This window comes from Trifolium pratense, linkage group LG1 (genome assembly GCF_020283565.1).
Source record: "Trifolium pratense cultivar HEN17-A07 linkage group LG1, ARS_RC_1.1, whole genome shotgun sequence".
NCBI classification, from domain to species: Eukaryota; Viridiplantae; Streptophyta; class Magnoliopsida; order Fabales; family Fabaceae; genus Trifolium; species Trifolium pratense.
Window position 1 is genome coordinate 50,792,596 of NC_060059.1, and position 16,160 is coordinate 50,808,755.

General features: G+C 33.4%; 3 protein-coding genes and 1 long non-coding RNA gene across 10 annotated transcripts; 1 reads left to right on the forward strand and 3 right to left on the reverse strand.

Moving 5' to 3' along the window:
• Nucleotides 1-1,018: 1,018 nt before the first annotated feature.
• Nucleotides 1,019-2,798, reverse strand: LOC123903258. Its single transcript, XM_045953205.1, has 3 exons — nt 2,391-2,798; nt 2,085-2,138; nt 1,019-1,351 (listed from the first exon to the last, which is right to left on the reverse strand). The coding sequence occupies exons 1-3, from the start codon at nt 2,682-2,684 to the stop codon at nt 1,118-1,120; spliced, it is 582 nt and encodes a 193-aa protein (XP_045809161.1). The 5' UTR covers nt 2,685-2,798; the 3' UTR covers nt 1,019-1,117.
• A 966-nt stretch (nt 2,799-3,764) lies between these two features.
• On the reverse strand, nt 3,765-10,505 carry LOC123903259 (sorting nexin 1). 2 transcript variants are annotated; one of them, XM_045953208.1, is made up of 11 exons: nt 10,274-10,420; nt 9,989-10,126; nt 8,609-8,744; nt 7,393-7,526; nt 6,813-6,884; nt 5,356-5,515; nt 5,065-5,198; nt 4,877-4,945; nt 4,630-4,709; nt 4,252-4,312; nt 3,765-4,165 (listed from the first exon to the last, which is right to left on the reverse strand). In XM_045953208.1, the coding sequence occupies exons 1-11, from the start codon at nt 10,283-10,285 to the stop codon at nt 3,953-3,955; spliced, it is 1,209 nt and encodes a 402-aa protein (XP_045809164.1). In that variant the 5' UTR covers nt 10,286-10,420; the 3' UTR covers nt 3,765-3,952. The 2 variants fall into 2 exon arrangements, with proteins under 2 accessions (XP_045809164.1, XP_045809163.1); XM_045953207.1 differs by having other exon boundaries at nt 9,989-10,505.
• Nucleotides 10,506-10,919: 414 nt separating this feature from the next.
• LOC123903260 lies at nt 10,920-13,795 on the reverse strand. Of its 6 annotated transcripts, none has more exons than XM_045953209.1 (4): nt 13,664-13,773; nt 12,266-12,319; nt 11,707-11,807; nt 10,920-11,161 (listed from the first exon to the last, which is right to left on the reverse strand). In XM_045953209.1, exons 1-4 carry the CDS (start codon nt 13,771-13,773, stop codon nt 11,106-11,108), a joined length of 321 nt encoding a protein of 106 aa, XP_045809165.1. In that variant the 3' UTR covers nt 10,920-11,105. The 6 variants fall into 6 exon arrangements, 4 of the variants coding, with proteins under 4 accessions (XP_045809165.1, XP_045809168.1, XP_045809167.1 ...); XM_045953212.1 differs by lacking the exon at nt 13,664-13,773 and adding an exon at nt 12,988-13,626; XR_006807871.1 differs by lacking the exon at nt 12,266-12,319 and having other exon boundaries at nt 12,988-13,681.
• Nucleotides 11,159-14,239, forward strand: LOC123903261. Its single transcript, XR_006807873.1, has 3 exons — nt 11,159-11,371; nt 12,464-12,552; nt 13,679-14,239. It is a non-coding gene; the product is annotated as an uncharacterized LOC123903261 (long non-coding RNA).
• Nucleotides 14,240-16,160: the final 1,921 nt, after the last annotated feature.

A 16,160-nucleotide genomic window follows, 5' to 3' on the forward strand; every position in this document is an offset into this window, starting at 1 on the left:
AACTTCAGCTTGGTCCCCGCTAACGTAAACAACTCGCTACTTCACTAAGGAATGCCTCTGCTAGTGTGTCCTTGTTGTATATGGGTGACTCAATGCCATGAAATGAACTCCTTTAGACAGCCTATCTCTTAGTGTCCTTCCCTTTAAATTTTGGTAATCCTCTGTTGTGAGATCCTCCAAAATCTGACCGGGCAAGGGAATTGGCTGCAACATCCCCGCGGGTTTCAAGGCTTGCTATTTGTTTTATTGACAAAACATTACACTGTCTCACAATTTCTTCTATATCTCTCCTCATATGCCTCCGAAAGAATACATTAGCTATTCTTTTAAAAGTTCTCAAGCCACCCTAATGGCCACCGCGGGGAATTCTTACTAATTTTGATCATAACACTAACTTTCCTTCATATGCCATGAGGAACCTCTCGTCAGTTCATAAGACAATATGCGACTTGGGATCACACACCAGCTCCTGCATTATTTTTTTGAGCTGCGGATTTGGAGTGGCTTCGTCCTCAATTGACTTCCACTCTATTGTGCTTATCATAGACACTGCGTGCATATTCACCACCCTGGATAGGGCATCAGCCACCCTGTTTTCCTTCGCCCCCTTATATTAAATCTCAAAGTTGTACTCGTACCCCCTGTGAAATTTCGCCATCCATGTCTATTGTTCCCCATCCAAAATCCTTTTTCCCAACTGATAGACATGGACGTCGAAATTAAGGATTAGAGGCGCAACTTGTTACCCGTTTGCCTTTCACTCGTGTAATATAAAAACTGATATTTTAAACTCATCTGATCAGTATGAATAACAAAGTGATTCCCCATCACATTCTAAAGCCACATTTACAACATCAGTTATGCTCAAAATACAAAGATTATGTTGGGAATTTCAAATCAAATATATATATATATATATATATATATATATATATATATATATATATATATATATATATATATATATATATATATATATATATATGCAATCATGACTCACTTGGAGTAAATATATATCTACATCAAATTTAGACTTCATTTAGGATAGTTTTCACTTGTCAGCTCAAAAAACCCTAAAAGTACATTACATTAGGGAGAAGAATAAAAATAAAAAGCTTCATAATGTGGCGATTTGAACCGACTTCTTAAGAGCTTCCATAAGGCTCCTCATGATTCTAGGCTCACCGGGTGGCACCTTATTTTTTAAGGGGCCATTTCTGGTGGCAATGAAAATTGGAGCCGAACTTTCATTTGGTCGAAAAACCAAACAGTCAATATACCAAAGAACTTCTGTTTCACCATCTCCAATTTCTATAAATCCCAACCTTGCTCCACCAGGTATTTTGTCCACCTGTTTTATTAAATTGAAATGAATTAGATTTTTACATGAAAAAGTGCTGATATCTATACATGAATTTCACAAATAAGAGAGGATTGAAAGACAACTATTATGGAACGCTGACACGTCGACATCGATAGAATTTTGAAAAAATTACATGATTCAATGTATCATATATCACGTGGTCGGTGTTGGACACTGACGAACCTTTGATCAGATGTGTCGGTGCTACAAAAATAAAATCAGATGAAGCAATGAAACTGTGTCATCTTATTGTAGTGTAGTGCAAGGATTTAAATCAAGATTTGCGATTTGGGTTGTAACATAATAGATTTTGAAGTTGTCGAAACTGTAATGCAACTCCAATTGAGGCTGCATCGGCCGCAATATTTAACCTTGATTCTCTCTAATATCAAGGATCACGACTCACTACAACAGTTACTGGCTTACTGCAACTTTTATTTAGCATTATGCTACGACTTACGAGGGACTTAAGTTATAAATACTTAACTAAGCAATGATTTAATAACTTCTCTCTATTGTGGAAAGAGTAACAAAACTATCTGCCATGAACTTGAGGAACTTAAAACAAATCAAATAGCCATCATAGGAGATTAATCACATCAACAGATTAATTACAGGTAGAACTAAAGCAATTGTGAAAATGAATAAACGATTAAACTAATAGGAACATAAAAATGAAACGGACTAAGAAAGAATGAGAACATATATTATAAATGTGTACCTTGAGAGGCATGGGAAGTGGTAAAGTGGCTCCCTGGCATAGACTGTTTGCCCACTGCCACAACACAAATAATAATATGCTTTATTGATATTAATTAATCAACTTGAATTAATTAAAACAATGTTCTTACAAAAATATAACAATAATACTAATAACACATTGGTATCATTGTAGCTGTCAACTGACAATGTCGATATTGTTAGACCGTACACTTTCACCTGAGACTTTGCAGTTGTGTGTGAGTTTAAGTAGTGTTTGTCACTAGTTGACATAGCAATAAAAAATGAAGTGAGTAAACGGTTTTACCTGAAACAGAAGTGAATCAAATCTCTGGAGGTCTAAGTTGTTAGGCAGCTTCATGGTGCCAAGAGAGACTCCATCGTCATTCGCGAGGCTGTAGCTTCCAGCGGAAGCTTTAGGTACGACCACAGTAAGATGAAAGCGAGTGCGAAGCACAGGAGAAGGATGGGTGTTGTGGTATATAGGAATGAGGGAGTGGTGAGAAGGCAAAGGAAGATGGAAATTCAATCCTGTTCCTCTCAGCTTCACACTTGAGCACACACTCTGCTGCCTTATGCTACTACCACTTACCATTGTCATGCCTTTTCCCTCACCTTCTCTCGCACAACACAATGGATAGATATTGCTTCATCTGGTTTTATTTCTGTGTTCAGGTTTCAATGGAACAAATGGCTCTCAAGAGCCCCACGTTGCCAACAGATAACCTTATTCTTATGAATGCTAAATTGCATTAATAATTAATACCGATAACTCTTTTTTTTTTCTTTTTTTTTTCTTTTTTAAAGTAGTCTTGGCTAGAAATTCCACATATAACGTAAATAAGTGGGATGTCCGGGAATCCAGCTCCAACCCATACATATAAAATGCAATGTTCTTACCAACTGAACTAAACTGGGACAATACATTTACCTCTTCTAAATGGTGCAGAATGATTATACATACACATAGGTGAAATTTCAGTTAATTTTATAGGATATAATTTGTATACACTAAATTATATAATAAATTATATAATTTTTTTATATATGCAACCAATCAAATCATACAGATATTTATGGAAATATTTTAAAAATTAACTTAAAAAAATGACACTGATGTAATTTAATTGAATGCATAAAAATTGATTTCAATTTTATAAACCTTACAAAATAGCTTAAAATGTACTATTAAAAAGTTTTTTTTTGTCAAGTTTTAAAAAAGTAACTTTTAAAGAAATACCAATGGAATTAAATATAGCAAAAAGAGATAAATTCTCATAACTTGACAAATCGAAGTTCAAATTCTAGCTGGGAGTACCCCACAGTCTCCGATAGACTTCAGACAAAATTACCTTCAGGTGGAAAGTACGTACAATAAACCCAAAATAAAATGTAAAGAAAGTGGAATTTATGGCAGCTAAAAAGAAAGCTAATTATTAATTAAATTCTAATTGAACCAGACTAGAAACACCGCAATACACCAACAAGAGTGGGCCATATTATGTGTTTGTAAATCAAATTTTCCACATTACAACGGTAAGTTAATGACTTTAGCACAAAGTTGTTTTAACTCAAAGCTACTACAACTTCATGCTTCAATTGATCCACGTGAAAACGAAACATCGAATATAACCACATGAAACAAGAGAGAAGAAGGAAAATGGAAAATAAGAGTAATAGGTTCAGGTATCAGAGGTCAGGGTTCTACATTACTTTAAATATGGGATTTCAAATTTTCAAGATTTTGTACAAATTCAAAGTTGCAAGAAAATCACATCTTTTACAACACAATTTGAAACAGCATAGAACTCCTGTAAGCCCCCCTATTAGAAACCAAGAGCCCTCTGTAGGAGTTCTGTAGCACTTGATTCACTGCGAAGAGGAACATGCCTCTAGTTTCGGAAGCAAACTCCGCCACGCATCTGCAATACCATTTGCTAAGCGTGCCTGACCTTTGGCAAATTCATGGAAAGCAATCCCCATATCTAATGTTTTCTGTTCCTGAAAACGCCCTATTTCTTCATTCATTAGTTTCACAATTGTCTCAAATGTCTTTGTTGCTTGTTCACTCTCTGCCTTCAACTGCATGGCAAAATCATGTCAGTCCAGTCAAACACACTAGATATATAATTTCTCATCATTGGATACCAAATAATAAACAAACTTGCCTCGTGATATTCACGCTCGGCTTCTGCCACTTTATCAGACCGAATCAACATGAGTTTGTCACTGCATTCCAGACAATAATAATAAGGATCATATATATCAAGATACAAGACACCAAGCATTCTTCTAGTCCATCAACTAGATTAGATTAAAAAAAAAATTCTACATAATTCCACAATACAAGTCAGAAACAGAAACAAGGCAAGGCTTATTTGCATTTTATATACACAAGTTTTGGTTGGGGAAAAGGGACCTTATTTGAAAGGAACAGATCATGAATGTTAATTTTAGCCATAGGATGTTAGGTAAAATGGGAATAATTATGCCATGTCATGCAAACTAAATTAGTCAAATAGTAAAAGTGAGCAACAGGGGCATACAGATTAATCTCCTTCAGCTTCATTGTTTCAGCCAATTCACATTGCCTCCTGAAGGCATTGGCCCTCTCTGCTATTGTTGCCTGTTTCAGCATGTAACCAACATTAAATTTAAAATAAAATTATCTCATTTTTGGGGGAGAGGTTGAACGTTGGAGTATGCACGTGAAATATATTTCAAAATCATAAACAAAATCTTAGGTTAGGCAATTTTGTTATTAAATATTAAAGAAAACTTAACAAGACCTACCTTAATAGATTGTACAGCACGGACATAATCTTTCAAAGGTTCTTCAAAACTCATCAAGAGCTCTTGTGCCTGCTTGAAAGAGTCAAATTAGGATAGTTCTTTTCACCCTTCAATAGCATGCAAATTTATGCAAACACGCATATGAGTAGACAGTAAATTAATGTATGACACCAACACTTAGAGCTGACCTCCTTTTGCAGCTTGACTGATAAAATCTCTGACTTCATCCCAAGTTCCGAGAATGCTTTACCAAGTGCATTTCCTTCAGAAGCACCTAGAAGTTTCACAGCTTTTCCAAAATCTGACAGTGATTGTCCCAACTCTGCAAGAGCATTATAAAGTCATTTTATCATAGCAATTAATCATGGCAGAAGAATGGATAAAATGTAAAAAAGCACGTAACAGTAAAACAGGGGAGGACAATAGATACCGGAAGACAAAAATAAGTACCAAACTGAAATCGTAAAATAAACTGTTACCTCTGTGCCTCTTCACAAGACGATATGCATGCTTTTGAGCTTCAGCCAAGTGGTTTTCCAGTTCAAAAATGTAACGCTTTAGCTTCTCATATTCAGCATCTGATTCTTCCACTGGCTTCTCCTTCCCGAGGACAACATCACTCACTTTTGATTGCACATCCTGCAAAAACACACTTCATCAATCTTAAATCTAACAAGACACCAGGACAAACAGCACACTCGACCAAGTAGACTAGCAAAAGAAAATGTCTAAAATAGAGGATATTTTCACTCCAAAAGACCATTTACATTGAATACATAAGAATGCAGCAAACTGTAACTATCAAGAGCCCAGGACTGTTGATCTCCCACTACATCCCACTCTACTCTATGGGTCTACATGTAATCTATTCTATGGCATGTATAATTGCAAAAAACTAAAGCAAATCATAAATGGTTTTGTGTCAGTTAGCTGCTACCTTTGTCTGAAGTATAATAAAGAATAAACTCATTAGTAAGTTCCTTTTATCCTTTTTGTGTAGTTTATTCCAGTAACATCTTTTTTGGTTCCAAAAATAAATCCAAAACAGAGATAGTGGTAACTGAATAAGTAACTTCCTTCCACTGTCTAGAGTCTCTACTTAGCTGGTTTTTTTAACAGAATGGTTTTGTCTTAAAAACTACTCCGGGCTCGAATATAAGCAAAATGGTACTCATTTTTTTATCTTAAATATAAGCAAATAAAACTACATTTGATTCTATTTTACATTTGACTCTATTTTTTAATGTTTATCCAAAAATACCCTTCAATTAATATGCACTTTATTTTCCAATGACTCTTTTATCCTTATGGAACAAGTTCCTATGAAGGGCACTTTTGAGAATGCACTAATATTTTTTATGAGATTAAAAGTTTAATTGCATTTAACTAAATTTCTTAACAAGTCTAAAGTTAGTTATTTTGGCTTATAATAAATACCAGAGGAAGTATACTCTTATAAAATTGCAAAGTATGACTCGAATCCACGCTACCTTTATCTCATCATCTTTATCTTGAATTCGAATAAATTAGTACTTTAAAGTTTTATAAAATTGCAAAGTATGACTCGAATCCACGCTACCTTTATCTCCTCATCTTTATCTTGAATTCAATTACATTAGTACTTTAAAGTTTTATTAATTTGAAGGAATTTAATTGTCAAAATTTATTTTTGAATGAATTTAAAATACATATTTTTAATATGCATATTTGTATTTTCATTATCTCTGATGTCTTTTGTGCAGGCCCATGTGTTCATAGGTACTAACAGGACAAAAAGAAGCACCCCTACTAACAGGACAAAAAGAAGCACCCCTTGTTAGGTTATTTCAGATAGGAAATTAGTGAAATTCAAAATTTAGATCATTGCATTTAACAGAATTCAATCTAGTAAAAGGAAACTATTAATATTCGAAAATACCAATAGAAAACATCTTACCTTAAAAATCTGCATTAAATCAGACGGCTTCTTGAATATGCCAGTCTCATGGGACCTTAACCTTTCCATTGTCTGCATAGTATAATTAATGAAATCAAGCTTAAATAAGGTTTTCTTTTCCATCTTAAAAGTCAAATGTGAGAAAACAGCAAATCTAGACCAGTTGCAGATACAATAAATATAACTAAATCACATGTGGGAGAGGATGGGGGAAAATAGTATGTTTTGGCACATTCAACGTCCCACACTCTCCAGCATGTACGTGATTAGGCGGTAGTTGTGGAATCAGCGACCGTATTTCATAATTCATTTTACCATACAACAACCACTAATATGAGCTACAGTATATCAAATCAAGTAGTGGATGGTCAATTTAGGAGACTCGTCATCAAACTGAGCAATCAATTTAGTCACAGTGGTTAGATTGAATCAAAGATTTGGACTCAAAATTTCAAAGAAAGTACAGTGACATGGCATCGTGATAAAAGTTGAAAAAAAAAAAACAGCATAGCCAACAAATCACATAAAATAGATAAAGATACACATAGAACAAAATAGTTTACTGAAGCCATGGTCTCACCTCTTCCTCTGCTTGCAAAAACGTTCTCAGATCCTCACTTTGTCGAAGTTCATGATGTGATGCTATCCTATTTACAAACACATCCAACGCCTGTCGCCTCATCTCAATAAACTCAGCACTGAAACGGAATTTCTCTGTAATACAAACCAAAAGTGAAACCCAAATAGAGTGTTGGATGACGTGATAGAATAAACTACAATCAGAATTCATCATTTTTCTCTAACATAAAAACAACCTTCAACAGCAGTGTATCAACGTTAACTCCTAATTAATGAATTTCAAATTGAAAACGCGCATGATTTCAATGGGGAGAGAGAGAGAGAGAGAGAGAGACGGGAGATTGAAATTTTGGGAATGAAATAAGATAGATAAGATTTGATAATATTCATCCCTCACCACTGTGACTTCACTGCACGAAATCTACAAGAAGGGTAGTGTGGCCCAGTCACTTGGTGCTGGTGCATTTAATAGTGCGGTCAGATGCAGGTGTTTTCATAGCAGAAGGCTTCACTGATCCACTTGGTGGGTTAGTTGATGGTCAGGGAAGAACTGTGGCTGCCATCGACTTGTGTGGACAATCATGTGCATATTTTAGCGAATAGTATAGGCTCACGTGACCTTTTTGTTTGGAATAAAGTCACGTGACCTTTTAATGAAACAAATAATCTGAGCCGCTAATATTTATTCGATGGTAATGATTGATTGTTCTCATTTCTCACAATAATAAAGTTCTTTCACCTGGGTAGTTCCCTATATAACAAATTGTTTTTACTGCAATTAAGGGGAAAGCAACATAATTTCTTAGCATAAGAAGGAAAGTAAAGCACGGAACGAGTGGCAAAAGGTAGCATTGGCATAAAATTTCAGTGGCAGTAGCCATGTTCAAAGTAGTACTCCCTCGGTTTCAAAATGAGTGTAACTTCAGCAAAAAAAATTGTTTCAAAATGAATGTCATTTTCGATTTCAAATGCAATATAAACTATTTATTTCTAATTGTACCGTCTATGTACAGTACTTCCAAAGCATTGCTTCTACTTTGTATTTATGATGATTGGAGGAGACACTAATAGTTAATAAGGATAATTTGGTAGAATAACTATTCACTATCTTCTAATTATTGCAATTCTTCATATGTGTGTATAACCCTAAAAACGACATTCATTTATAAAGGGAGGGAGTATTAAACATGCAACAAAGGGTCCTATTTAGATGTTACCTACAGCACTTTTCTCTGGAATAGGAGGGATGAAAATGCCTTTGTACTTCTCAAAAAGGCGATCACGTAACCAAACAAAGTCACTGTAACGTCGGATGACAATCTTCTCGGGCCCCTGGTATTCGGGAAAATTTGTCTGCCACATTGTTTCAAATAGTCAGAAGATGATGTGGCACATGTTTGCAGTTACACATTTACTCAATCCATTCAAGTAGAACTAAAACTCAAATGATGAGAGAGAATACCATCGCAATGAATATAAGGAAGGAAATAGTTATTTACTCTTTCATTTAAATTTGATAGATATTGGATACAAATCCAATTAATTTCATCTAGAACAATAAAATAAAATTGATTATTAAAAATAATAGAACAATAAATTAATATGTAAACATTAAACTCCAGCTGTGAGAAATCAAAGATAATTCTTTTGATATAGTATTTCAGCAATTCAGCTAACTTAATTTGTCCGTCATCCTTAAACCTTCAGCTTCTGGAAAACCCTAAGAATTTTTTTCCCATCCTTTGTTCTTTTTTCACATGAGTTTGTGATCAGATACTCTCTCACACATCCTGGTCCTAAGCTCTTTTTTTAATCCCCCGGCTCAATAAATGCCCCCGAGAATTCAGAATGTGGTTGTATTAATTTTTGCCCATTCCGATCATAAACCGTTGTGATTTTAAATGTGAAGTTATGATTTGAATCATACTAATATCATATCGAAGGATTCTCCCTGCCAGTTGAGTAAACGGATCAGTGCTACAGCTACAGCAATCAGTCTACCAGCACACAGTATCCCAATCACTAAGCCAAACGGCAAGAAGAGCTAGGCAAGGCCGGTGCAAGGCCATAGCTAATAGGGCATATCTTTTCACTCGTAAGGCAATCAGAAGCCATATTCCAGCCGGCATCATTAACATGCATGCATGTTCCATCTTAATTCTTAATCACAACAAATATATAAATGCGCATCACCATTCACCTCATACAAAGTATGATCCAAAGATAAACCACAAAAACTAAGCCAAAACAGTTCACCTCTATAATTTCTCTCTACCTATCTAACCACAAGCTTCAATTTCGACCACCGCAATCCCCAGCCGGAATTGTATTGCTTCTTAATATTAACTACAATAATTCATCCTAAAGAAATAAAATCAATTATTCCTAATAATTTTACTTAATCGATTTTAACACGGATAAAACCCCCAAACTGAACTTCTGCAATCTCCAAATTTCATCGTTTACACAATTAGCAAAATTAAGAACATGCTTCTAATTAAGTTCAGGAGAAACTTCCACACGGAAATTCCAATTCAACAAAATAATATAAAAATAAAAAGTAAAAAAAGCACGAAGTGAATGAGTGATAGAAATACTTTGGTAATGACGCGGTAAGAGATATAAGCTTGAACGCCATTGCCGAGTTTAACGGGATCGGAAACAGAGACGGAAAGAAACGGTTGCGAAGAAGACGGAGATCTAGGGCTGAGTGACGCACCGGAGGAACTTCTCTGCTGTTCCATTCCCTCAAAAGTTACCATCAAATTCAAAGTTCAAGAAGAAAAGAAAAAAAAAAGTAGAATAAAGTGTTTTCAATTGTATATATATAAGATCGTGGTTGCTTATTTTGTGATTTGGAGTGATGGTAGATTTGTAATTACCGGTGAATTCATGGTTGATTTTGGAATATGGTAGATGAAGGTGATAGAAGCAGCGCGGTGAATGTGAGTTGTATCGGAGAATCAGTGACGGGTGTTTTGTGGCGGTGAAAATTTGTTGCCACTTGGTTAATGGCTATTCAATGCGTCTAAGCTCGGATATATGCTAAACGGGTCGGATTTTTGCGGATTATGTTGTCATTTTCGTATGCATAAATTGAATTTGGATATACGTGATTTGTTTTCGTTATTTATTTATTTATTTAAAATTTATTTTTTGAGATATTTTTTTTTTTTTGACAAAACTTAGAAACAATTCTCTAGCTGCTGTTCAAACTGTTTTCCAATAATCTATACACCTAACAAAACGTAACAGCGTTTTTAGCACTGTTCATTGCAATCCTTCTTCCACGTTAATCCTGTTTTTAATCTAATTAATTAATAAAATTTCTTTAATTTAAAAATGCATCTGGTGTAGGCTTTATCTTTTTTTTTGACAAGTGTAGGCTTTATATTTTTTTTTTGACAAGTGTATGCTTTATTGTGTAGGCTTTAACTGGGGTCCTATTATCTTGTGCAAGTTTTAACTTGTGTTTATTTTTTCCCTCCCAAACAAAGGGACATGATATTTTGAATTTACAGTCTCATATATGGTCCAGATTCAGTGTATTGCTTAAAAATAATAATAAATTATATTAATACAAAACTTGGAGAGCAAGTAGAAGGACAATTTGGTCTTATTTGTACAAAATTTAAACAATATAAATTGCCCTTCATATTCCTTTCAAATTCCCTCATTCTCTTGCCTTCTTTCCTTCACCACTAGGCAAAGAACTCAGTGATTAATCTTCATTTCCTCATTCTCATTCTCTTTGCATTCATTTCTTGAACCTGAAAATGATAAACTCAATTTATTAGATTCCATGTACAATCAGTTTTTAGTGAAGCATGAATATGAACAAAGCATGAAGCCCATGAACTATTTTTGTGTGTAATTTATTATTTTACTTTATTTGAGACTTAAGTTTTGTGATTATTTTTGTTCTTTTTTTTATAGGTGAGACTCACTTCTTCAAAGGATCTTGCTTGTGTTTCACAAAGGTAAAGTAATGTTTTTCTATCAAGTTCAGTTTTTGGTATTTATTTTGTATTGTTCTTTTAGAAAAGAATCATGCATAACCAATCAAGTTCGTAGACATATGACGCCATTGGAGTCACTTATGAATTTCTCAAGCTTAACTAACTATTACTTATTTTGTTTTAACAATTGGAACATGTAAATGGGATGGACATGATTGTTTCAGTTTAAGAGCATTTGTTTTTATAAAAAAAAAATATATATATATATTTAAACCATCAAATCTAAACCCTTAGAGTAAAAAGTGGCACCTAATGGTCAAGGTAGATTAAAGAAAAAGAATCCTAAGAAATCTTACCTGATTCTTTGCCACTTTGAAGTCCTTCATATTCAAAGGCATGGTTCAAATTATTTTGCATCATGAGCATCTTGGCTATTTTGTCCTTCAGAGTGTGTCTTCTGCTGAAAACAAATATGGTAATATGGTAATTAAAATTAAAATATTATATAATCAAATTTTTATTGTAATAGCCATGAAATCCTGTTTTCTCCATTTGAGTTAACTATCTAATTGTTCTATAAGCAGCAGTTATGCATATGTTTTGCATTTACTAATTAATTAATAAATGGAAATGAAAAGCATGTACAAGCTGTATTACAATAGTTATATCCACAAGATTAAATATTTATTTGCAAGTACAGATGTTTTTTATGCATTCATATCAAAAAGTTGTGCTGCAAGTACAGATGTTTTTTATAATTACATATTATTATAGAGAAAATCCAACATATCTTCATTGACATATATATATATAAGCATAGAATATGTGCAATAAACAGAATTTATTTAAATAAAATATCATTTTAGTTTTTTTAAAAGTTTCATCACAATATAATTTGCAAATAGAAAACTTAACGAGGAAGGGAAGACATTATAACATGGTTGTTCAATAGTGACAGCGCTCAACATCCTGAAATCAATATAGAATCATGTACATGCAAATTAAAAAATCAGTTTCAGTTTATCCAATGTAATACTATCATTCTACTCAATATAGGTCTTTCAAAAATTATAATTCTTATAATTCATGCTCTAGAATTGATTGATTTTGCAGGTACATTTGAAGATAAAAACATGTAACCTTTCTTCAAGATTATCCTACTCTACACAAATTATGAAAATCCATGAGGTTTGGGACCAGAGGTAAAAAAATTAGAGTTCAATGTATGCTCCAAGTTGATTAATTTCAGATTTAAACAATAGAAATGAGAACAAAACCAAGCAAGGTTGATTTTAAGCAAAACAGTCCAATATATCACCAATATTGAGAGTAAATTAAAGTTCAGATTAGAACTTCGAAATTTATATTAATAAGTCCTAAAATCATTTTAGGCAACAAAACAATTATAAGTTTAAATTCAAATTTGGAAGGAAAGAAGAGTATTAATTCAAAATTTATCACAAAATAGTGTAGGTATAAAATTTAACACTAATTCCATATTATATATTCATGACATATTCATACATCTCAACTCCTTTACATTCTCTAAAAGGTGAGTAAAGTTATATTTTCTTTTTTAAACTTATGACTTTCATGAAATTTTTATCTTCTTTGATATACTCAATCGCAAAACATACCTAAACTTCCATCCCTCCATTTTATTTGCATCTTTTTTTCACATAATGGGTATCCACCAGAAACTCATGGAACAACAATGAAAATCCACAAAAGAAAACAATAATTAAAACATAGCACAAATGAGATTAAATAGAATAAAACATTTACAAAAAAACTCACTTAATGGTTCTCTTTTCCCATTCATTCTGTTTTCCTTATCTGTTAAAATCTTGATAACATGGACAATCAATCTAACTAACAAGACTACATTTACTCAATGAAGTATAACATTGGATAGGAGACATATATTACCAGTTAAAATTCAATGAGGGTAATATAACCAAAAAGTTCAAATTATTAAACCCTATTCCAAAAAATCAGTTGTTAGATCATGAATCGCCAATTAAAACACCACTACCTAATTAAATACTAATTTGAAGGTAAAAAGGTTTGCATGCAATCTCTGTACAAAAAGAAAAAAAATATTTTTGCTTAGAAAAATAAATATATAGTTTGATTTATTGTTGAATTAAAAAACAAAAACTCAATATATTATCAAAATGGAGAGAAAAAATTATTTTACTCAATCTGTCTAAAAAGAAATAATTTTTTTAAAATAAAACAGAATCATATACTAAAAGATATTTCTTCAAAATACAAAACAAAAAACAAATAAAATGAGGGTGTAACACTTACCCTTGGATGCAACAGAAGAGAAAATCCACTTTGAGCCAACATGATATATGAAGGAATGTGGTCAACAATAATCTTGGCTGCTTCAATGACTCCCGAAACGGTGGTTGCATATATTGGTCAACTTTCAGATTCGGTACTAAACTCGACTAAATAGCTCGGATGTGGTTGAAGATGGAGCTTTTGGAGGAGATAGTTCGGTAACAAAAAAGAACAGACCCTTTTGGTGATTTTTTCCGATAGATATATAGAAACAGTTGAGGAGATGAAGAAAATGAGATTTTTTGGTAAAAGGAGGACTAGATCGCCGGTGGGTGTCGACGGGAAGGTTGCGGCGGCGGTATATGAGCAGGGAGAGATGGAAGACCTTAGTATTAGGGTTACAGAATGAAAATAGATAGAATTGTTATGGGAATCCTGACCAATATTGTGGGTTAATGAAATATTGTGGGGCAAGCCCAATATTTGGTTAGTACAAGGTAGTGTATACCTAAATCTGTGGTGTGAATAGTATTATGTCTAAAAATACATTTATGTTAAATTTAATAAAACATTTTTTTCTGAATAATTAAAAAAAAATTCAAACCTACAGTTTATGTCACATAATTTTGAAAATACCTACATCAAAAAATATATCTCTAAATTTTATTAAAAATAATAAAATTATTTTTCGTCAAAAAATAAATAAAATTATTTAAATATTAGTAATTGTTATTGTTGAATTTGAATTAGTTTTTGAATCTTAAGTTTATCTTATTCGCCCTCACTGATTTTTTTTGGGTACATTGTCTAACTGATAAGGATGCTATTGTTGATCATCGCTGGATTACAACAGAATTTCTTAATGAAATTAAATGCTCTGGTTTACCTAATCATAGACTTATTCTCAAAATTGGAGTACCTATTATGTTATTGAGAAACATCGATGTTTCGTCTGGGCTTTGTAATGGCACCCGTCTTATTGTAACCCATCTTGGTTTTGGTGTTGTTGGGGCGCGAGTTGTTTCTGGTCGAAATATTGGTAGTGTTGTCTTCATTCCACGTATGAGATTATTGCCATCTGATGCTACCGTTTCTATTTGTTTTCAGCGTCTTCAATTCCATTGTGTGTTTGTTTTGCAATGAGTATTAACAAAAGTCAAGGTCAAACTCTCAGCCATGTTGGATTATATCTTCCTAGATTTGTATTTACTCATGGTCAATTGTATGTTGCTCTTTCGCGAGTTAAGACACAGAGTGGATTGAAAGTTATGTTTATCCTGAAGTTTTTCAAAAAAATTAAATAAAAGTATATTTAGTTCTGATAATTTATATTGTATGATCGTAAATTGTTAGAGTTTTCTTTGTATCCTTGGTGCTTGATCATGCTATATATCTTTCTCTTTTCTATTGGCTGCATGAATAGTATTTTTGGCCCATTTTTAGGGCTATCATGAATCAAACAAAAAAATGTTGAAAAAAAAAAACATACATCCGTGCGGTAGCACGGGATTAAAAACTAGTATTATGTCATATGGATTAATGAAATCACGTCAGACCCATTATAAACCAAAAAAAAAAACCCTCACACAAATGAAAACACGGCGGCCACTAATGGCACCGGCCACCAAGTCATAAGTCACCTCTTGCCAACATATTAATGGTACCTTATACCCGCAATTGATTTTCCAAATCCTCAATTGTTTGACTATTTTGCTTCAATTTATTTTTCCTATTTACAAATTAGAAATTGCTTCCAATTCAGACCGATCTATATCATACCACTCTTTTTTGCGGCTATGCCATTGCCAAAAAAAGGTTTCTACACCCATGTTAGCATCAGATTATGTTTCGCTTCGTCAGAGAGCTTTGCAGACCAAACAAATTCCGATAGCGGTGCATCAATGAACTGGCGAAATAGATCTATAATAGAGATGAGTTGATGATGGGTCTGGCATGGACTCATTAATCCACATGTCATAATATTATTGGAAAACAGTTTGAACAACACCTAGAGAACTGTTTCTAAGTTTTCTCCTTTTTTTTTTAGTAAAATTATACATTGTGTCAAAAAAAAAGTAAAATTATACATTTTTTTTAAGCAGAAGTAAAATCTCTATATCTATCTATATTTATATCTATATGATATACATAGCGAGATTCTCCACAGAACTCTCGTGCATTCTTATATAGACTCCCTGCCATATGGACTCCCTGCCACCCTAAGATAAGGGTGACTACTCGCTCATGATCATGTTCATCATACACAAAAGATGGAATAATCAATGCAATAGCAAAAACAAATAGAAACCTTGGAGAACAACAATGAAGAGTTTTAGAATCATAATTGTTTAGTGACCGATCAAATTCCCAAAAGAAAAACAGCTGAAATCCCAACAGACAAGTTGTCACGGCCGTTATTGGCATTTACACTGTCGTGACAAACAAAGGGCATGTGGTTTTGTGCTTCTACTGGTTTTGGCACGGGCGTGAGACTTGAGACACGGGCGGGGGGAGTTGG